General features: G+C 47.2%; 2 protein-coding genes and 1 long non-coding RNA gene across 12 annotated transcripts in view; 2 read left to right on the forward strand and 1 right to left on the reverse strand.

Moving 5' to 3' along the window:
* Window positions 1-2,672: 2,672 nt before the first annotated feature.
* On the forward strand, window positions 2,673-15,689 carry FAM180A (family with sequence similarity 180 member A). Its single transcript, XM_019750668.2, has 3 exons — window positions 2,673-3,039; window positions 12,903-13,003; window positions 14,555-15,689. The coding sequence occupies exons 1-3, from the start codon at window positions 2,964-2,966 to the stop codon at window positions 14,897-14,899; spliced, it is 522 nt and encodes a 173-aa protein (XP_019606227.1). The 5' UTR covers window positions 2,673-2,963; the 3' UTR covers window positions 14,900-15,689.
* On the reverse strand, window positions 5,311-17,103 carry LOC109457634 (uncharacterized). 9 transcript variants are annotated; one of them, XR_012490359.1, is made up of 5 exons: window positions 16,958-17,082; window positions 10,717-12,976; window positions 9,848-10,185; window positions 6,595-9,125; window positions 5,311-6,171 (listed from the first exon to the last, which is right to left on the reverse strand). It is a non-coding gene; the product is annotated as an uncharacterized LOC109457634 (long non-coding RNA). The 9 variants fall into 9 exon arrangements; XR_012490360.1 differs by lacking the exon at window positions 5,311-6,171 and having other exon boundaries at window positions 6,211-9,125; window positions 10,717-12,182; window positions 12,886-12,976; window positions 16,990-17,103; XR_012490358.1 differs by lacking the exon at window positions 5,311-6,171 and having other exon boundaries at window positions 6,211-9,125; window positions 10,717-12,182; window positions 12,886-12,976.
* A 2,495-nt stretch (window positions 17,104-19,598) lies between these two features.
* The window catches only part of SLC13A4 (solute carrier family 13 member 4), a 37,280-nt gene continuing 34,312 nt past the window's right edge, over window positions 19,599-22,566 (forward strand). For both annotated transcript variants that reach the window (XM_019750649.2, XM_019750657.2), the window contains exon 1: window positions 19,599-20,452. In XM_019750649.2, coding sequence (XP_019606208.2) covers window positions 20,354-20,452 — 99 coding nt within the window. In that variant the 5' untranslated portion in view covers window positions 19,599-20,353. The remainder of the gene's footprint in view (window positions 20,453-22,566) is intronic.

The following is a 22,566-nucleotide window of genomic DNA, read 5'->3' on the forward strand; positions in this document are numbered from 1 at the left end:
GTGATTTCTGGCCCTGGTTTCCCCGTGGCCAGACAAGTCTTGTCCATCTTACCCCTCAGCTCCTTTCTCACTCACAGGAGTGTTGGCAAAAACAGGGGGTGGGGGGAGCAGCAGGAGCCTTCTCAGCTTCAGCAACAAACGACAACTTTTCAGTGGGCAACGACAGGGTACCCAGTCACATGTTCGGTCCTTTGGGCAACTTGTACAGATGTTACAAAGTCCACTGCACAGCAAAAGAAACCATCAACAGAACAAAAAGGCAGTCTACAGAACAGAAGAACATATTTGCAAATCATATCTGATAAGGCATGAATATCCAAAATATATAAAGATCTCATACAACTCAATAGCAAACACACAAACAATCTGATTTAACACAAACAATCTGGGCCAAGAAACTGAACAGATATTTTTCTAAGGAAGGACATACAAATGGCCAACAGGTACAGGAAAAGATGCTCCACGTCACTAATCATCAGTGAAATGAAAATCAAAACCACCATGAAATCCCACCTCACACCTGTGAGAATGAGTGTCATAACAAAGACAAGCGATCACAAGTGATGAAGACGTGAGGAAAAGGGAACCCTTGTGCACAATTGGTGGGACTATAAATTGGTGCAGCCACTATGGAAAACAGTATGGAGGTGCTGCCAAAAGGTTAAAAACAGAGCTATCACATTACCCACAGTTCCACTTCTGGGTATTTATCCAAAGGAATCAGAATCCCTATCCTGAAGAGACACCTGCAACCCCATGTTCATTGCAGCAGTGTTCACAGTAGCCATAGAAACAACCTAAGTGTCCACCAACAGATGAAAGGACAAAGAAAATGTGATGTATACATACACGCATACACACGCTGGAATATTATTCAACCATGAAAAAGGAAATCTTGTCATTTGCCACAACATGGATGGAGCTTGAGGACATTATGTTAAGGGAAATAAGTCAGACAGAGAAAGACAAATACCGTATGATCTCACTTTCATGCAGAATCAAAAAAAAAAACCAAAAAAAAAAAACCTCATAGGAACAGAGAACAGATTGATGTTCGTGATATAAAATAAGCCCTACCGTATTTCCCCAAAAATAAGACCGGGTCTTATATTAATTTTTACTCCAAAAGAAGCATTAGGGCTTCTTTTATGGTTAGGCCTTATTTTCGGGGAAACACAGTAGTAAGTGGCAGAGCCAGGATACAAAGACAGGCAGTCTGGGTCCAGAGCCTCACCTGCTAGTCCTGCGCTGCCCAGCACAGTAGCCACTGGCCCCATGTGGCTATTGAGTACCCCAAATGTGTCTGGTCTGAATTGAGATGTGCTGTGAGTGTGAAATATACATTGGATTTCAAAGACTTATTATTTAAAAAAACAGAAAATACCTCATTAATACTTACATTGATTGTGTGTAGAAATAATATTTTGGATATATTGGGTTAAGTAAAATATATTATTACAATTAATTTACCTATTTCTTTTTACTTTTTTAAACGTGGTTACTAGAAAATTTTTAATTACCTTGTGACATTATAGTCCTGTTGGAAAGGGCTGTTCTATACGAACTTCACAGCTTGAAATCAATTAATACAAATAAAGCACTGAGCACAGTGCTTGGAACAAATTAACATCCACCAGCTATTACTGATACTCTTGAGATTAATCGTTTTCGAATGTTATAGTCAAGTTTGGGGGGGGGGGTTCTTTTTTTCAAGCAACTGCTTATAACAGATAAAAGAGTTCTGATTGAAGCAGAGGACTTGCTAAGGTCACCTCTCAGTGGCCCATTTACCCTGGGTAACACCCCCACATGGTTAAACCATCCTTAAATGTCCTTCAAGCTTTAGCACGACACATCTGTAATTTCAGAGAAGGTAAGGAAGTAGTATTGGACAAGATGAAGGTGTCTAAAGCAGCGCTTTTAAAACAACGTGGATCTTAAATGTGCTCCCCACGAATGAGAATTGGTAATTATGTGACGTGACGGAGGGGTTAGCTAACACTGCGGTGATCATACTGCAATATATAAGTGCATCAAATCAACACATTTTACACCTTAAACTTGCACAATGTTATATGTCAATTATACCACAATAAGAAAGAATTAATTGATTAACTAAATACCAAAAAAAAAAAAATTATCACAGACAAACACTACCATTTTGCTTGGGAGAATCAAAGTGGTTTCATCCCAGGTCTAGACACAGTCTAGAAAGCAGGGTCTCATATGTGAATGGGGGCGAGGGTCACCTATGGGTCCCCGGGTCATCACCTGCATATATTATACCTACACACTATGGCACGTCTCTAATTCTGATTTTCACAACCTGCCAACTCCCCATCCCTACAGCCCCTGGGGACGGTTCTAGAACTGGCCGTAGGCACCCATGATATTGCTAGGTCTAGCTTCAGGGAGGACACTCAGCTCAGACATGACAAGGATTCTGCTGTCCTGCAGGCAACTTGGGGCTCCATCAGCCCGGCGTCTGCAAGGCAAGCCTCCCAGTTCCTCTTGCAGCCCTCGCCCTGGCTCTGGTATGTGTGTGTGGACAGGGAGAGCAGCCAGCGCTTCGTCGGGCTCTCTAACAAGTTCCACGAGTCTGTTTGTTAAAGAAAAATTCCAGTGGGTGCATCCAACACATGGAACTCAAGTACAGAAATTATATTTATCCGCCCCACTGCCAAGGCGATCACATGCCCCGTGAGTCACTCCAGATGTGCTCAAAAACAGTCTTCCTGTGGAAGCCCAGTGCCCCAATCCCAGAGAGAGTCAGAATAAGAGGTCCCAACTCCCGTCCCCCCAGGAGGCAGCCTCTGCCTCCATCTTCTGAGGCGGGCGTCGACATTTGTTCTTGTGAAAAGGGAAGGTGGTAAGAACTGTACCGTCTCCCTGGGAGGACCGTACGGGCATCCCTGTAGCTCCTGAGGACCCACTGGGTGCTTCTCACCTTTGTGGAGGAAAAGATGTGTTGGAAGACGTTGCTGCTTCTGCTGTTGTGTTACGATGCTCAGGCTACTGTGTCCCACAGGTGGAGCAGGGGTGAGTTGCTTTTTATTTGTTTGTTTGATGCTCATCATTCTTCTTTAAGTACCATTAGGAATTTGGGGGTGGGGGAGTGTAGAGGGGAGAAGGAAATTAGAAGCCCCATATTCTCCTCCTAGCTGGTCTCTGCCAATCGCTTTATGCCTCTTGACACATTAGAAGGTGCTAGAAGGTGGGGGGGAAAATGACACTGAAAAGAAATCAAAGCCACTGAGGGGACTTGGTCAAGATGGGGAGCAGAGACAGCACCCTTCTCTGACGTGCCAGAAGTCTCTTTGCTTCATACCATGTGGACAGACTCCCTTGAGTTTCCCCCAACCCCAGGCGGCTGCAGCTGGACAGGGTGTGTGGAGAGCAGGGGCCCAGGTCTGACTTTCACTCGCTGGGGCTGTGGATGCAAGGATGTTACCTGGGGAACCTGACAAGAGGCTCTGGGCCCGCACTGCCCAGGATGGGGTCTCAACGCTGCGGCCTGATCAGCAGTGGACACAACCTTCCAGCTGGTACAGCTGGCCCGGTGGCGGGAGACGAAGGGTAATCCTTCAGCATCTTCGTGTCTGCCTGCCTGCCTGCCTGTGGCTCCCACCGGCTGGCCAGTCCACCTCCAATAGGAAGGGGCCCAGCATGGTGTTGTCCCTCATGGCTGATGTCCTTTCCCTCGGGATGTAACTCCCCACAACCAGAATGTCATCTTTTCTCTCTGCCCTGGGACTGGCTCCAGGTGGCAGACCCTGACAGCACGTTCAGCCAGAGTTTATCACTGTTAGGAAGTGAGGGACCAATAGCGCGGACCACTCCGTGCCAATCTGAACTGAAATCCTCCCGCCTGCCGCCTGAAGTCAACTGAGGTCTCTCTCCCAGAAAAAACTGGAAAAATAAGTCAGGCTTGTAGGTGTTTCTAGAGATCCAAAATAGGAAGGAGACTGGCATGGAAGCATAAGGATGAGCCTCCTGGTTCTCGAGGAGAGTGTCGGGAAAGGAAGGAACAGCCAAGTGGGAACAGAGCGTGCAGAGCATATAGATCTGAATGGGGGGGGGGGGGAGGGCTAAAGCCACTGCGCTTACTTGGGTTTTCTCTGCTCATTTTAAAGCCTGATTAGAGACTTGTTAGTTCTCCTAGTTGAGCTGTGAAATGATTGTTGCCCAGGGGCAAATAGTATTTTCCTTTATTTCTGGTAAGACCATTACACACACACACACACACACACACACACACACACACACACACCCCTCCCTGCTCATCACGTGCACAAACTTTGGGGGTAACACTTGGAATCAGAGAGCAAAGAGATATTGGAGTTATGGTCTACCACTTACCCCTGTGTGACACCGGGGGTACTTAACTTGCCTACAAAAAAGAGATGGTCATATCCACTCTTTCTAATGCACAGGCCATTAGAGAGCCAAATGAGATGGTCTGCTTTGTAACAAGGCTTGTAACCATCAGATAAAAACCAGCTACCCTGCAAGGAGCTCAGAGATTTGTTTCTGTCTCCATCCAGCTAGCTGTGTGATCTCTGGCAAGTCTGAGCAAGTCACAGACAGGTAACATACTAAGAGGAACAAAACTTACCTTCACTGTGTTGTTGTGAGAGTCAGATTCAAAAATGTAAATAAAATGCTTTGTAAATGATGAAGTACTCTATACATGTTAGCGTCTTAAAAATGAAAAAAAAAAATTCATTAAAGAAAAGCTTGACACTCTCAACAGAGGGTTCCAGAGCAGCACCCTGGAAGCAGCTTCTCGGGCCCCCACACCATCCTCACTTGGGAAGATCTGCCCACAATTACAATCTAAATAAAGACCCAAAGCCAACACAGCTGAAAGAGACCAGGCTGAGGCAGCAACGTTAAGCGCTAGATTAGTCCTTCACGTCAGTGTTCGGTCAACAAATGATATGGAGTCCTTCCAACCATCATCAAAACTCTTCCACATAGTTTTTTTCATTTTTGACATTTTTTTTCTGATTATACAAAGAATACATGATTGTCATCTTTTTATTTTTAAGACGGAATGGGAGTCACACCCAAATTTAAAAAAGAAAAATTTCCAAATGTACTTACTGTTCCTTTCACCTTCACCGTTACCTACTCCCAACCCCACCCTAAATCCAGGCCTAATTTCGAAGAATTCCCTTTGGAAACAGTCTGAGGGTGACTACCCCTTCCTCCACCACATACGCCAGCCCCAGCCCCCACCCTCCACCCCCCACTCTGCCCGCCCAAGTGTGGAAATGTAGAAATAAACCCAAAGGGAATACACCCCGCTGTAGGACATCCCTTTTCCTACCGGTCCCGCTCGCAGCCTCTCTGTAAGAAGCGCTGTCTAGGATTCTGCCCTGGGAGGTAGCTTTCCACACCAGGATCACTGCTCCAGCCCCACCAACCTGGTTAAGACCAAATGACTCACCTGTGGTTAGCATGGCCCGCAGGGAACAGGACACAGCTGGCCCAAATCCATGCCCACCCCTGCTCCTGCCAGAGCAACCCTTGAGCGGGCTGGGGGGAATAGATTAGCCAGTCTTTTCAAAAATATCTATGTATTAATTACTATATAAATACCTATGTTTTTGTTAAATACATATAAATCATTTCTTTTTAAAGCCGTTTAATAGGGGAGGATAGCCCTTCAGTTACATGGTGGAATTTATGTCATTTTCAGGGGTCCGTCTGAGTGTTGTGTGTGTTTTCAGTCCTGAGTGTTCCATAAAGGCCTATAGTCAGTGTTCAGTGAGTGTGACAGACTAACTGGTGTAGCATGGCGGAGGACACCATGTGGAACCACCTCGCTCACTCCATGAGGCAGGTGCTACATATTCTGACCACTTCCAGGTAAGAAAACTGCAGGTAGGGAGGAAGTTCATGTACCCCAGGTCACGCAGCCAGCAGCAAGGAGAGAGCTGGATTTCGATGGCCCCCATCCCCAGAGTGGTATCAGAGTCCCGCTGTCATTCATGCCTTCCAGGGGCTCCTGTGCTCCCAGCAGCCCCGAGCTCCCCCTGGGTGGTGGGACATTTTGGCCAAGGGGAGCTGACACATAGCAGCCGTTTCAGAAGCACTCCCTTTGGACCCCAGCGCTCCGGGCCAAGCTCCTGGCTTGCTCACAATATCACAGTGTTTCTTGAAGGGCTGGCCCAGGAACAAAACAGTAAATGACATCAGTAGGATCTGGCAAAAGATCTTTTATAAATGAGAGCTTTTCCTTTCCACACCCACTGGTGTTTCCATAGAGTTGCTTCAACTGATTCATTAAAAATATGGTTGCATTTGGGCTGGACATGGTCTGCAGTTGGGATCCTTTCCAACAAGCTCTTTGGGAGAAATGCTGTGCACAGCTCAGTGAAAACCATGGTTTACCTTAATACAGCTCTGTCATAGTGACCGTATTGGGGGATGGGAGGGAAGAAGAGATTTTTATCCCAGATTATAAAAAGCCAAAGAGAAGCTCAGGCTCAAAGTGAAAATGGGCTTCTCTGTGTAGGGAGACTTCTGCCTATATGTCTGGGCAAGAAAGCTTGGAGGGGTGAAGACTTGGGGGGCACAGGGGCCAACCTTGACTGAGATGATGAAAAAGCAGCTTCTCCCAAGCCAGAACTCCTTGTAGATGAAGGGAGAGCACGATGGAGACAGGAAACAACATCTGCTTTCTGATAATTCACCGGGACCTGTAACCTCAAATAAGTTCTAGAATCAGTCTGTCAGAAAGAGAAGGAATTAGTGAAGTACTCTGTTAGAAAAGAATGGAGTTTAGTGATAAACATAGTTAAAGTTTATCTCTTTAACTATGGGCAGGATGCTAAGCATTGGGAATACAGCAGTAAACAAAAGGGACATCCCATGCCTCGTAAAGCTAACATTCTAGTGAGGGGAAGTGGACAACAAACACATATAGAAATAAAACATCTGGATTGTTGGATGGCAATAATATTGGGACAGGTTAGAGGGTAGCAAGGATTATAATTTTAAATACGGCAGTCAGGGAGGGCCTCCCTGAGGAGGTGACTAAAGACCTGAAGCAAACGTGCGAGTGAGCAATGCAGTTTCTGGGAGAGAGTATTGCAGGCAGAAGGAACAGAAGCGCAAAGGCCTATGGCAGGAGCACGCCTGGGGTGCTCGAAGAGCAGCGAGGAGGCGTGTGGCTGGAGCAGCCATGAGCCAGGGGAGAGCAGCAGATGAGTTCAGAGACATAGTGAGAAGTCAAGTCATGCAGCACCGAGGGCCCATTTGAAAATCTGGCTTTTACTCTGCGTGAGATGGAAAGCCATCGAGGATTATGGGTTGAGGAGGGACATCACCTGACCTATGTTCGCACAGAATCGCTTTAGGTGCTGTGTTAAGAACAGAAGGAGGATGCAAGCCAGGGATGGGAGCAGAGACCCCAGTAGGACAGGTGACGAGGGCTTGGGCCAGGGGACTAGCAGGGATGAGACAAGAAGCAGCCAGGTTCAGGATCGATTTTGAAGGTAGTGCCAACAAGACGTGCTGATGAGTGGGATGTGAGGGAAAAAGTCAAGCGTGACTCTGAGGTCTTTGGCCTGAACCACTGAGAGAGATGGGAAGACGGCAGACAAAGCAGGAAATGTGTGCGTAGCTGCATGTGTGTTGGGGGTTGGGGATCAGGAGAGATAACTGCTACCCATCTGAAAGGAGATTCCTGTAAGGCGATTAGATATATAAAAGTCTGACCTGAAAATATAAAGTTGAAAGTCAGTAGGGAAGTGAGGGCAGCTGAATAGAGAGAGCCCAGGATGAGAGCCGGACTCTGCAATCTGAAGAGTGAGGAGAGAAGGAAGAGCAGCCAGCCAGGAGGGATTGTTTTTAAAACAGAAGAAGTAACACGTTTTCACGCTGACAGGAGAGATCCAGTAGAAAAGTAAAAATGAAGGCTGCAGGAGAGAAAGGGGGAGAGGTGAGCATTATTTTTACTGGAGGCCACGCACACGTGGGAAAGGCAGCTCGAGACAGGACGAAGGACACAGTAATAGAAGTCGGTGCATTTGGGCAAGAGGCAGGAAACTGGTTAAAGGAGGAAGGAGAAAGTGTGAAACCGAGTAGGAGGCATCAGGAAATAGGGGTAATGTTTGGGCAGCATGGAAGGGCCCATGTGAGAATAACAATCGGAATTGGGTGACCACTTAACATGACAGTTGTATGTTCCTCCAGCCACGTTCAGGTGCACCAATGCAGGTGTGGAACAGGTAAGGAGATGGATAGTGGTTTTGCCAAGTGATTGCAAAGGAACAAAGAGGGACCAAAGGAGGTGAGGATATGCACGAGACAGTGACCATAGACTTGTAGTCATTTGAACTTGCATGTCACATTATAAGTGAAAGGTAGAGAATTTTTTAAAAAACTACGCGTGATTCATTTAAGAGTATGTTCTGTACCATATGCATTCACAGCTCACACCATCACCCTTCCTGTAGTTATTCAAAATTGAGGAACACCCAGTCTTTGGGCAGATGTGCCCACAAAAGGATAGCACTACTCACCCTATCCCCTATGGTGAGATTGGGTTCTGGAGCCTAGGAGATTCAGATTTTAATTTCAATCCTATAACAGGCAACTTGAGTGGCAGAGGGCAAGTTCCTTCACCTCCAAGTCTCTTCATCTCTGCGTCGGGATGTGAATATTTACCTGACAAGGGGCATACAGAAAGCACAAAGCACGATGACAGGCATGCACTGGGCTCATGAGCTGTTGTCATGTCTGAGCTCCGCATTTAAACAGCTGTGGTCTGAGGTCCATATATGTCTCTCGACAGAAAACATGGGAACATGCTGTAACACATGATTCCTGTGTCTCTGGATCCAATGTCTGGACTGACTCAGTGCATGTGGCATGACCTTTAGCAAGTGAATCATTTTGTTCTATGCTGGTCAGTCCAATGAATCATAAATCCTCCAGTTCTCCAGAAGGCTCATCGGTCTAGGAAGTGGAGGAGGGGAGAGACCCCCAATTCCCCTGCTCCGAGGCCAGCAGGCCTTCACGCAGGGAGACATGGGAGTCTCTGGTGTTCCCTGGTCATGCTGAGTGGTCCTCGTGGGCACATTCACATCTTGAAGAAATAGCTGGAGAGTGGGCTGGGTGTGTAGCGTTGAGTGGAGAAGAAAGAAACAAATTGGCCCAGTTGTACAGCAAAAAATGACACCATCCGTGATTTTGGACAAAACTGCCCGGTAGCTTCTTGCCTGAGGCTCAGTGCCCAGGTGGCACCTAGGAGGGCACGGGGTCTCTGGTCTCCCCAACCCACTCCCCTCTCCCTCCTCCCTCAGAGAAGCTGCCTTTGCTAATGGCCCACCAGCCGGGAGCATTCAGGTCTCCCTCCTACGAGACATGCAAAGACGACACTGCCCAAAGCAGTGTACCAGTCACTAACAGTGAGAAGGAAGCCAAACGTAAAATGACCTCCATAAATTAGGGAGATGAGATGGAAGGGAAAGGAAGATAGACCAGCAGAGCACAAATGCAAGAGTCCCCAGGGATGTTTTGTCTTGTTGTTGCTTTTTTTAATACCTGGTTTATTTTTGAAAACATTCCAAACTATATATATTGAACCTGCACTCAGAGCCCAGCTTTATGCAGACCTCGAGGTAAAGCAGAGGAAGCATGAAGCCCATTTGCTTCCTCCAGCAGCTGGCCATCACCGGCAAGATGTGAAATGTGGAGTGGATACAGAAAGCATAAGGAGATAGGGAAGGAAAAACAGCGTCTGGTGGGGTCATGGGGAAAGGTTTCCTGGGAGAACTGGGCTATTTCTCTCATCAAGAGAGAGCAAGTCTAGTTTATAGCTTTACACACATACCTCTTGTTGCTGGTCAACTCTTGTTTCAGCTATTTGCATTTCTGGCAGGGCCCAGACTTCTCCTTTATGGACAAAAACATGTGGAGTGACTGCACGGTTAACTTTTTACTCAAATGTTCTGACATGGAGCAGACATAACTTACCTCTCACCCACCATCTGCAGCATCTCCCACAGAGATGAGTTTATGCTCTCCAGGCCTCAGCCCTTTCCTAGGGAGTCAGACCTGGGCAGCCGCTGAGATGTCCGGCCCAGAGCTGGCTGCACTTGAACAGCCCAAGGGCGCATAAAGGCCCCTGCCTGACCCGCTGTCAAGTAGCTACAGTAATGTGAGGGGTACCTGCAGAAGATAGGGGCAGTGGGGTTCGGGGTGGGACAAGGGAGGGGTCCATCTTTCTGATTCCTGTTCTCCTCACACATACTTTCGGAAGCAATCATCGGTCCCCTAGCCTAGAGGCTGAAGCTATTGCTAACAATCTTCCCCAAACTGTTATAGTTTTTAAAAGCTATGAGAACAAGGGCTATTGGAAACAATAATGTTTCTATTATTAAACTCAGCTTTGATTCAGGAAGCATTTCCCTCCTAACTCTGTGAGACTAGGGGTCCACCTGGGTGAGCATGTTACAGGAGTGTTGCTGTTCACAGGGGACAGGTGAGTGAAGAAAGTGCAGGTCTAACTGAGAAATTTCCCTCCCGGGAGGCAGCCACCTGACATCTGAGGTGAAGGCAGCAGAAAGGGTTCGTGCCCAGGATATTCGTCCCCACCGAGCCCCTTCACCTGCGGGAGTGCTCATTTCTTTTATGGAACAAAACCTTTAATTTCACAATAAGAGAGAAATTCTGGAAGAAGAAGTAAAGAAGTAAACTTACTCTCAGATTGCATCCTGAGAAGGGGGTTCGTCCACCTTTCATGGTAGGAGAAAGAAACAGGTCACATCTTGGTCTAGGACCAGTTCTGGTCTTGACGTCATCTTCCACTGAGGACAAAGCATAGTCCTCTGTGTGTCTCTCCTCGTTTGCCTTGGTCTCTTCAGATGACCCTGGAAGGCCGAGATGGGAGTGTGCTTTGCATTGTGGCACCATCTGCTTGGCTGTGGAGCTGGATAGCCCAATGGTGATCAACCTTGCCTGCCCCTTACAATCACCTGGGAGCTCTACATGCCTACATGCACCCCAGAGATGCCCGTGAACTGGCCTGGGAGGTGGCCTTGGGCACTTGGGTTTTTTAAATCTCCCAAGTGATTTCTCATGTACAGTCAAGGTGGAGAGCCCCTGGGCTAACCTGCAAGTGGCCACGCAGCCAAGGCAGCACCTTGTCAAACAGCCTCAGGTCAAGCACCCTCTGATTCTCAACGTTGGCTGCCATTAGAAGCATCTAGAAAGCTTTTGAAAATCTGACTGTCCCAGTCGCACCCTAGTTCAATTAAATCAGAACCTCTGGAGCTGGAACCCAGGCCTCAGTGTTATTGAAAGCCCCTGGGGTGATTCTCATGTGCAGTCGAGGTTGCAAACCCACAGAGCTCCACCTGAAACTAAAGGCAGAGGCAATCAGTGAACAGAGGCAAAGGCCTTCTCGAGCCCTAAAATCTACGATTCTGGGGGAAATTGGCATTTTTCCAGTAAAGAGAACAAATTCTGCTAAAATGCTGGGCTAGGAAATACTGCTCTGGATTCATAGGCACCTTGTGGGGAAGCAGAGCTGCTCACTCCGCTAGCCCGCCAAGGCCTCCTTCAGCACGTGGAGTTGGTCAGCCAACACCTGGAAGCCTGCCAGGCTCTGCTGGGGGTGCAGAAACCTAAACCATATTTATCCTAGCCCCTGAGGAACTTGTGGTATAGATAATAAATGAGTACAGAGAAAGCAACATTATAGCAACACTCCGCCCAACCAGCTCCTTCCAGGAAGTGGGAGATCCCGACCAGTGAGCTTTTCAGCAAATGTCTTTATGTTGAAGGTGTTTCATTTTTATCAGGTTGGATAGAAAGCCTTCTAAAATGCTTCTGCAGTTCCCTGCCTTCTTTCACACTGGACATCGCTGGAGCCTTTCTTGACCGCCCCAGGGCACCATGACCAAGAAGCAGAGCTGTGGTGTATGGTTATGCAAATTTTGCATAGCACAACTCCAGGGGGCACTCCTTACCTCAAAATCTCCTGGATTTTCAGTTAGTTGCCCAGTGTTCTGGGAGATCACAATCCAGTGTCTTCAAGAAGCTGTGCCTTTTTCTATCATCGGGCAGCAGGCCCGCCACCCATTTCTGCACAGTGCCTTGGTTCACGGAGGGGCTGCGTGGGTGGGCGGCACTTTCTGCTCCCAACCTGATACGAGCCTGGAGAACTGCCATCTGTGATTATTCCTACGTCCTATCCTATAGTGTCTTCTCCTTTACTTGCCCTCAGTCAGGTCCTAATTCTTGCTACCTCCTTTACCAGAAGCAGTCCATCCGTCTTCCTCCAGAGACCATTTCTCAATGCACCAGGGAGGAACAGCATTAACAAGTCATTGACTTTGTCCCAAATGCATTTCTAAGTCAGCCAGCCCTTGGGGGAAGCCCTGAGCTTGGCTCCACACACACCCTAGAGCCACACATCGTGGTCCTTTACTTTGCCACCTGCGGCCCGATTCTCAGCAGCTACATTCCGAAGGGCTGGGGCATAGCCAGAAGTCTGATCCTCTGATTAAAAGGGTTGTCAATAAATATAAGCCAGGATTTTATACTGATAAAGTGCTGAAATGGGCAGTACTAGTAGGGAACCATATTACCAGGGAACTAACTCGCTTGTTGCGTACATTTCCCCACCACCAAAAAAGAAAAAAACTTTCTGGGATGATTCTTATGTGCAGCCAGGTTTGAAATCACTGGTCTGAAACAGTCCCATCTGACATGCCTGGGAGCTCTCTGGGGCACACCAGAGCTGTCTGTCACCTCTCCTGCTTTATGTCTACCACCACTTTGAGTTCACTCTCTTTCAAGACTGGCTGGCTAACCCAACGCTACCAGAGGGAGAAGGTCAGAGTGAGCACAGACCCTCGAGCTCACTGTTTTGTTTCTTGCAGCCGTCCTCTTCCCTGCTGCCCATCGGCCGAAGAGGTCCTCATCAATGCCCTTGAATCCCGTCCTGCAGAGCTCCCTGGAGGAAGTAGAACTGCTCTATGAGGTAGGCAGAGGTGAGAGTGGTCAATTTACATCACCCCTAAGGCACTGTAACTTTCTGTTTTTTGAAGAAGTGACCTAAGCCCCTGAAAATGAGTGGCCTCTGCTGCCATGGGGACTGGCGGAGACTAGTGTGTGGAGGTCATTGAATCCTGCCCATCCCAAAGTAGAGTATCCCTCGTCTCTCCTTTCCTTTCCCACATGCCATAATGATGGCATTAGGAGTTAAGCGGAGGCAAAATTAGAGATTTAGGTTTGGTTCCCAGGTGCCACTCCCAGCACCCAAGCAGCAGAGTGGGCAGTAATCTCAAGCAAAGTCTTTGAGGCAAAACGAGTCAGTAGTGTTCAGGCAATGCCAAGCCTGAACGGCTGCTGGGTGGAGCCGTGTCTCCAATAACCACATACTGTGACAGTCCAGTTTCTGACTGCCCCAAAGGCTCTCTTCCTCTGCCTCTCACATCTCTGACACTCAGACCCCACTTCTCCTCCAAACCACAGGTAAATTTCCCAAGGCCAGCTTGGTTTGTTTCAGTGGTGAAATCCCAGGTTTAAGATCTGAGCATTAGTTCCGGTTCGGCCACCCATCAGCTACATGACCTTGCATAAGCCACCCGTCTCTCTGGGCCTGAATCTTCTCAACTAGGAAATGAGGGACTACAATGATCTCGAAAATTCCCCTCCTGCTTGACATGGCCTCTGACATCCTCCATGTTCTAAGACTGTCTGGCTAAGAAAGAGACAGCCTGCTGCAGCCAAGCAGTTGAACCAGGGGGCAGATTTCAAATCCTGCTTCTGGGAACACACTGGAAAATGCACAGTTTTTGCCAAATCTCGAACATGCAAGTCATATGAACAGATCTGTTTTAGAAAAAATAGCAGACAGTAGCCTGGAGATGGATTACAGTTGGGAGAAGTTGGAGACAGAGAGAAGAGTGAGAACCCTGAGTCCAAGAGATATTTATTAGGTTCCTGGCCCTGAGCAGAGAGTGCAAGTGGCAGGCCCACCCCTTCTCTTAAAGAACCAGTGAAAAATGAAGACAAATCTCTGTATCCCACTTAATTACAGTACAATTCTCGGCATCCTTCAATCCCCAGCTTCTGACTTAAAGTTATCCAAAATAGTCAGTTCATGCTTTCGATCGTTGGTGGGTGGGAGGGAGAAAGGGACGGAGGGGTTGGATGGGAGGGAGAAAGAGACGGAGGGGTTGACCCAGCACACTAGGAACAATAAGTAGTAATTAAATAGTGGCTTTGTACCAGGCACAGTGTCAAATGATGTCCATATTTGTCTTATTTACTTCTCACAATATCCCAGTGCTGTATTTCTGTTACAAGTCATTTCACGGAGGAGGAAAAGAAGGCTCGGAGAAGTAACTAACCCATCCAGGGTGACACCGTTAGTGGGGAACTGGGAACTGGAACCCAGGTCTCTTGGATTCCAACGTTCTTTCCGCAGCCTCCTCCCTAAATGGATGCGCGTTGACAATAAAAACAGTGGTGTCCTCAACAATGCCCAAATGCTTCATGTCTCCCTCCCTCTCGCGTTTCTCACCAGTTCCTGCTAGCTGAACTTGAGATCAGCCCGGACCTAGAGATCTCCATCAAGGATGAGGAACTCGCCTCCTTGCGGAAGGCTTCGGACTTCCGCGCCGTCTGCAATGCCATCATCCCCAAGCGCGTCCCTGACATCCGCAGGCTGAGCGCCACCCTCTCCAGCCATCCTGGCGTCCTCAAGAAAGAGGACTTTGAAAGGACAGCGCTCACCCTGGCCTACGCAGCCTACCGCACAGCCCTGTCCCAAGGGCATCAGAAGGACATCTGGGCCCAGTCCCTCCGTAGCCTCTTCCAGGCCCTGAGGCGTGACTTGACGCGGTCCTCAGGCTCCAGAGTGTCTCCCTGAGAGACGCCCGCACCAGCAGGGCCCAGCACACACACTAATCCAGAAATTCTTCATTTTCAGAGACCAGCAGCAAAACATGTGCCACCCACTCAGAGTAGCAGAGATAATTAAGCCCGATGCTCTTTGCCCCTTGTAGCTTCCTGACAAGCACACCTGACTCATGTCATACATAATGTGATGTAGGGCTGGAAGAAAGGGCTGGAGTGGTCATTCAAGATGACTCCAGAGGCCGAACGGGTTGCCTGGTGACATGCAGAGTCTAAGATACGCTTCAACACTGAGTGACTGCCACAGATACCCAAGAGTGAGGACAGAACTGGAGGAGACATCATAGAGGTTTGAGCATGGTGGGAAGATGGGGGACAGATTTCTTGGGTTCTAAGCGATCAGGGTACGGGGTTGAATGAACATCTTTCTGAAGGTTCTGTAGTAAGAAAGAAGCTAGAGCTACAGCCAAATAAACACAGTGTTAGCCAAGGATATACTTCTCAACGTTTCCAAACGTCGCTGAGAAGAATCAGTTAGAAAATCAGTAATTTGATAACCTATATGTCTTGACTCTTCTTATCTGAAGGCCGGTCTAAAACAGAGAAGAAACGTGAAGGGGGGCGGGGGGCACAGAAATGCTACAAAAGTCATGCCTGTCTTTTGAGCAGAGAAAGCAAGTAATGCAGAAAGGGCCACCTTAATGAAGAGGTGGTACCAACAGCCATGCCTTTCTATCCTAACACTAAAATTATGCAGCCGCAGCAGAGAATGAAGTGCTCCAAATAAAATCCTAAATGATTTTCAGGTGACAGATTTTTTGACCCTTTCAAATGCCAAGTTTTCATTTTAGCAGCATTGATTTGATATATTTTGAAATTATACATACGAAATGCCGGAAGCTTTTATTTTGCGTCTTTGAAACATTCTAATGAAGGAGGTGGAAAGCATAATCTCTAAGATGCCTGGACTTCTGAAATTTCCACAATCATTTCCCTAACTGTAAGGTATTACAGGGAGGACACCTGGACCTAAGGGGGCTGCTGGCCTATTTGTACCAACACTGGAGAGTCCATGGCTTTGCTAATTGTGTATCTGGTGTGAGTTTTTCTGCTGCCTTCCTCACAGTCGGGCTATAAGAGGTGCATTTCCTTTGTGACCGATATCACTTGCCTTTTATATTTTGTTCTTTCTTAGCTGCCATCGCCTAAAAAAACAAGATAGCTGGGCTTGTTATAATTCTATGTTAAATAAGCGTTAATAGGTGAAACACCTGGGTTCTAATAAAGATCCCTCTCACCAGTCAGAGGTCTCTCTGGCTTCTCCTAGGTTTGCAGCTGGGTCCTGAAGCCAGGGTAGCAATGAATGGGTGAGGATGCATTGGGGCTAAATTTGATTCTGAAATGAGTTTTTAACAGTTGTCATTCGATGATGACAAAAGCGGGTCTGGATTTCTGTAAAATCTTTGTACAACTGAGCTTTGCCTAGCGGGAAGAGAAAAATTGAGCTTTGCATTCTAATGTTCTCAGGCTCAGAAGTTGAATAACTCACTCTTTTTCATTCTTATTCCCTGATTATACTGTTCCTTTACCTCCCTCAAATGCAGACTGACATATGCTTTTTTGTTCAATTTTTGTCTTTCTAATACTACGTGTTCTCGTCGACATGGTCACTTTGCTCGTCGTTGGGGTTTCTGCTGCTCTATCTTTGGGTCTGATTCAAATTATCTTTGCATCCATTTGACATTTGCTCGCTCTATCTCTGCCAGCCCGCATTCATTCTCTGACGCACACTGGCTTTCGGTCTCCTTTGGGTATCACTGTCTGACTAAAACAAAGGTCGGTGTACAGGCAGGGTGGGGATTGCCCAGAAGGCAGATTAGCCTCACAATCTAGCTTCACTCTCTGTACTTTCCCTTGATGTGGGTTGGGGAGGGGGGTCAGCAGAGGCCTCAGTCCCCACCACTCTACAATAAATACCCTGGCCATCAGAGTCTTGCATCACACCCTGTGATTCCACCCCATCAGAAAGAATCTCAGAGCTTCCCTTCAGTCACCAGCTGGGAAGACCCACCCTGGTAATTCCTGCTTCCCAGGTCATCTTACACATGGCTGCTCCCAGGAGCAGGACATCCGTGGTGGAAGGGTGGCTCCCAGACCAGTGACAGCAATGGTCATTCATTCACCCTGCAACAAAAAATTAAAGGCACTGTACTTTTGTGCTCATAAATCAGGGCACATGTATGTGGCAATATATGACTGAAAAAAACAAAAACAAGAAAGGCATGACCTCTTTTAAAGACAAATAAAAATTTTATTTTCAGTAACTAGATACTTAAAACACTATTTTAGTCTGAGTATAAATTGCTTACCCACAAAAAGTTTTATAACAATGGCTTCATTTACATGCAAAATCAAATATTATGCTCATGACTGACACCCAAAAGCCTGACTCTTTGCCCAATGAACAGGAAAGTAAAAAGACTGGACAGAAACAGAATCTTCCATTTTGCCTCATTAATACCACCACACTGTACATACCGCAATCACAACCAAGTCACATTTTATCATATTTACTCATAAACAGAATAAATTTGGGGTGTGACATTTGTAGTGGAAACTTGCCTGTGACTAATGGAACCATTTCTGCCATTTCTATACTGCTGGGAAATATGAGGATCTATAAATTCTGGAAGTTTCCTCTAGAGTTGGCATCCTCACAGCTACCTCTGATGTCACTCAAGAGACATTGAAAAACATCTCTGTGCTGAAACTTTCATTGCTCTGTCATCTCACCTTGAATCCAGCTAAGAGTAGCACATACTGGTAAATCAATCAGAAAGTATTCCCACGGGTAAACTGGTCTAAAATCAAATGCTTGTTAAATGACTTTCTATGGTACCCCTTACTCTCCTAGCCCATTTTAATGTCTTACTTTTTGTGTGTGTGGTAAAAAAGCACAACATGAATTTACCCTCTGAACTATTTTTAAGTGGACAGTACAATACTGTTGACCATACGCACATCATTCTGTGTTCAGATCTCTTTTCATCTTGCAAAAATCGTAGCTATGGAACAACTCCTTTTTTTCCTCTCCCCCAGCCCCTGGCAACTGCCATCCACTTTCTGTTTCTAAGAGTTTGACTACTTTAGATACCTCATATAAGTGGTATTTGTCTTACATTTCTTAAGCCTTGTATTCTGGAAAATGTTTTCCTCATCTGAAAAAAATGGATAGAATACTAAAGAAGAACTACTGGTCTTAATGTGTCATTCACCTTCCCTAATTTTATTTAACAAATATTCACTAATGGTGTAATAAATATGACATGATGGAGTTACTAGGCTCAGTGGAATCTTTGTTATCTCAGATTTTCTCACCAAGGAATTTTGAAGTGGTTCATGGATTTAACATAACGTTGATTTCCACAGTTATTTATTATTTATCCAGTCTTTTAATATTTGCCACCAAAACGTTGTACGTGCAGTATTATTCATGCTGAGTTTCAAAATCATCACAAAAATAAGGCCTGAATGTAGTAAATACAACAGCCAGCTTTTAACATGCATTTAAAGAGATAAGTCATCATAGCCCATCCTATGATGGCATGATAATTTCTAAGGGGACCTAGGATGCCCACGGCTGCACCTGCCTTAGAAGTCAAGAAGAACTGGTTTTCTAGAGTCCCTTCTCCAATTACTTTACATTTACCCTGGGGATCATTTCCAACTGGTATAGCTGTAGACCTTGGAACGCCATTCCTTGCATTCCGTAAATTCAAGAGACCCTGGGTTTCATAACCCTTGACTCTCCTCAGCCTCTCTCAGATCAAGGCAATGTTGCTGAAGACCACCACTTATGGAACATTTGGGGTTGTCTTTCTTTCTTTTCTTCCTTACCCCAAATCCACATGGCCTTTCTGAGAAAGGCTAACAGCGTCTCTCTATCTATAAGCCGCAGAAAGTTGAGTCCAGCTGCTGGCAAGGGCCTGTCCCTGAACTTGTCAGTTTCTTCCTTGCCTTCCCACCTCCTGCTTGCAGCCCAGCCAAAGGAAGCCTTCTGCTTCTTTTTTGGTAAAAAGCTTCTGAGAGAAGCATTTGAGCACCTACTCCAGCCAGAAAGACCACGGACGCCTGGGCTCCAAAGACCTCTGAAATGATACTGGCATCTAGACTTTTCCAGGGAGGCACAGCTGTCCTTCCAATTCTCCCTACAAAGGTCTGTGGTCTTTCTTACAAGCTGACACCTTCTGCTGACTCAGACGCTTTATCAAATGCTCTTTGCCACCAGGAAAGTTGGAAAGGTTTAATACTGTACACTCTGGGGCAAATTTCTCCAGAATTAACATTTTGTTTTCTCCCTGCCACCAGACCCATCATCTTCCCAAGGGCTAGGGCCCTCCCAGAGAAAGCTCTGTGTCCTACAATCTGCAACGTTAAAACTGTGCTTGGGGAAGTGGATTATGTTTACAATGATGGTCATCACTCCAGCCCCTAGAATGTTTGAAAAACAAAAATAAGCTTTGCAAGTTGCCTAAGTTCTGCAGAATCAGCAGGCCCCTGCTGGGACCAATCAAGAAGTGCCTTTGGAAGAGATACTGACTCATTCTTTCCAACGTGCTGATTGGCTGTGAGGGATGGGCGGGGCTACTGCCTGTGTCTGGCTTCCCATAGGTGAATGAAAGTTAAGGTGGGCCTCCAGCTAGATTTTGTCCCGTGACAAGTAGGAATGTCTTGGGGACTTTTTTTTTTCTGCTCCGGAGGCCCAGGCTCAAGGCAAATTATAAGTGGGAAATCAATTTGAAGGAAAGAAATTTGAACTAAGTTAAGGTGCCACGTCCTGGGAGAGAAGCCCAGGCCTATCTGAAGCCTGCATCCTCCGCTGACAAACTCAGGGGGGCTTGATTTAAGGAAGGGGGGGGTACTAGATTTTGTTTTTAAGCGAAGGGGGTTACAGTGAGTACAGGTAGGAAGTGCAACTGGTACTACTACCCAAAACAGGCCATCAGAGAAAGAAAAAATGATGGAGGGCAAAATGTACTCTCGGTATTTTTAATTTTGTAAAGCCTTTTAATGACTTCTTCAAGGCCAAACACCTGCAGCAGAGGTGTAATTCTGATTGATTAAGGGGGCTTTTGGTAAGCCCTAGAATGAAATTACTCTATTACTAATCCAGCAAAGAGGGAACCCACTATGCCCCGGTTTACCATCCTTTGCCAGTTCCTTTCTGCTGGGCATAAAACCATGCTCACCAATCCCACCTAAAACAGGAGACAAGGAGCCCGGCGTTTTGTGCAAGCAGGGGCTGTAACTGCCCTCCTGTTCTGCCCCAAGACGAAACAGGACTCTTGGCAGCCGAGGGAGGCGTAAGAAGTCTTTCTGGACCCAGTGGAGCATCGTGAGGAGCTAAGGCATTTATTGGGCCGACCAAGCGGGCTCCGAGGGGGTCGAGAGCGCACAGAGGTCCAGGATGGGCTTGCTGAAGGGCCTCCTCCGAGCAAGGAAACTGCTGCTGGTCATCTCGGTGCCGCTCCTGCTGCTGCCTCTGCCCATGCTCCACTCCAGCAGCGTGAGTACTGGCCTGTCCCCTCCTGGGGCCGGTGGGTCAGGTGGGAGGTCAAGGAGGGGTGGTGGCTGGAGGGAAAGGGCTGCTTGTGCAGTTCCTCTGTGCTTTTCTGTGCATTTGAAGAAATGGAAGTGTTTTCCTGGAGGATGCTAAAGTACTTTCTTCCTAAAAACTGCCCTTTTCATCCCTCTATCTCATTCCCGGTGTCCCATCCAATGCCCCCCATCCAGGAGTGAGGTTAGAGGAGAGGCCGCTGAGCTGCCTGATGTGTGTTCCACAAATCAGTGGCCAGCCTTCCCTAGCAGCAGGGATGGGCCCATGGGCCCATAAGAAGAAGGACACCCAGCCTCCCGTAGTTGTCAGGGCTCAACATGTGACCATCTGTCTGTGAGAGCAAGTGGAGATGCAGGAAGGCCTCCCTTTGATGACAATGAGGAGAAGATGGGGAAGGGAGGAGACTGGGGACGCAGGACTGGGGTGGGGTGAAGTGGGGTGTGGCCCGGAGGGGCCTCTCCTGCACCTCAGTGGGAGAGCCACGGGCTCTGATAACCAGGATTTGAACGTTCATCTCCAAAGTTCCCTCTGAACTTTGAACTGAAAACAGAGTTCAGCATCTCGGCTTGCCCTGGTCCCCAGCATAACGCCCTTTATTTGTATCCTCTGTGTTCTTGAAGGAGAGACAGCAAATGACATGATAGAAAAAGAAGCAAGAGCCCTTAACTCTAGACCATGACCTAATTTTTGACCGGGTTTGTGTGAGCAGAGAAGCCCCAGGTTTTGCTCTATACTCATCTTGCTTCTCACACCATCACTTGCCTCCCTTCCCTCCTTGCTCTCTCCTCTCGCTCTCTCCCCTCCTCCCTCTCCTCCTCCTGCTGCTCCTCCTCCTCCTCCTCCTCCTCCGCCTTTTCCTTCTCCTCCCCTCAGCGGCTTTAACCTCCCCCCGCCCCACTACCCTTGAGACTTGAGGAAAAATAAACTACGGGAGGTTGATGGCGTTGGTGGGCGGGGAAGAGTGCCTTCCACCCATGGCCCTGAGTAACTTGGTAACCAAGATTAAATTGTAACGTTACATAGAGGGGATTAGGATGCTGCTTCTTAAAAACAAACTGGCTTCGATCTTTAGTAAAATAAACACCCCCAGAGCGCCAAGGAGACTGATTAAAACCGTGCTGGGATTAGCAGACAGTGATTACTGCTGACAGATTTCTTGGCCTGTACACTACTCAATTTTCTGCTTTATCCAAATGAGCTGATTTTTTTTCATGTGTGTTTTTTTTTTTTTTTTCTTCTCAACACTAGATGGATTTCAGGGAATGCTAACGGAAGACTCACTGCCCTCTTCTCCATGGCAGTATCAGGCACTCCCTGTGACCTCCTAAATTAGCCCCATCCTTGGGGACCCTGACTCTAGAATGCAGTGTTCCCCACATTTCATTTGGGGACCCTGTCTTTGAGCTTCTTAGTTACCAATGGCTAGTGAGAAGTAGCCACAAAAAGGAAAAAACAATTAGTGAAATTGGCAAAATAATCTATACATTTGAGGGGAAAGGGATGTGGTGGGGGGAAAAGAGGAGAGGGACGGAAGGACAGGGTGCCTATACTCTTGTTTGCTTCTGTCAATCATTTTTGAAGAGATTTTTAAAGCTGGACCTACAAAGACCAAAAAGTAATGCCCTATCTTGACCTAGCCCCTTCTTTCAGGCTGAGTTCCACCTTAGGACAGGGTTTCTCAAGAGCCAAACTAGTGACACTTGGGGCCAGATAATTATTTGTGGTGGGGGCAGGGCTGTCCCATGTATTGTTGGATGTTTAGCAGCATCCCATTAGGTGCCAGTAGCACACATTGTCCCTGCCCACCCCCCAATGGTGACAGCCAGCAATGCTTTCAGATATTATCAAAAATCTCCTGGGGGGCAAAATTGTCCCCAGTTGAGAACCAGTGCCTTAAGAATATAGAAATACGGTACCTCAGAGCTTTCCAGTCAGTGCACATGGGTTAGTGGCGGGCAGATATCTTGACCCCCATATCTCTTGGGACAGCTAGATAAAGCTTGGGTGGCTGATGCCCTCAGAACTGGACGGACGCAGCCTGTTTGCCACCTGCCCCAGCGTGC

Source organism: Rhinolophus sinicus, linkage group LG11 (assembly GCF_036562045.2).
Source record: "Rhinolophus sinicus isolate RSC01 linkage group LG11, ASM3656204v1, whole genome shotgun sequence".
NCBI classification, from domain to species: Eukaryota; Metazoa; Chordata; class Mammalia; order Chiroptera; family Rhinolophidae; genus Rhinolophus; species Rhinolophus sinicus.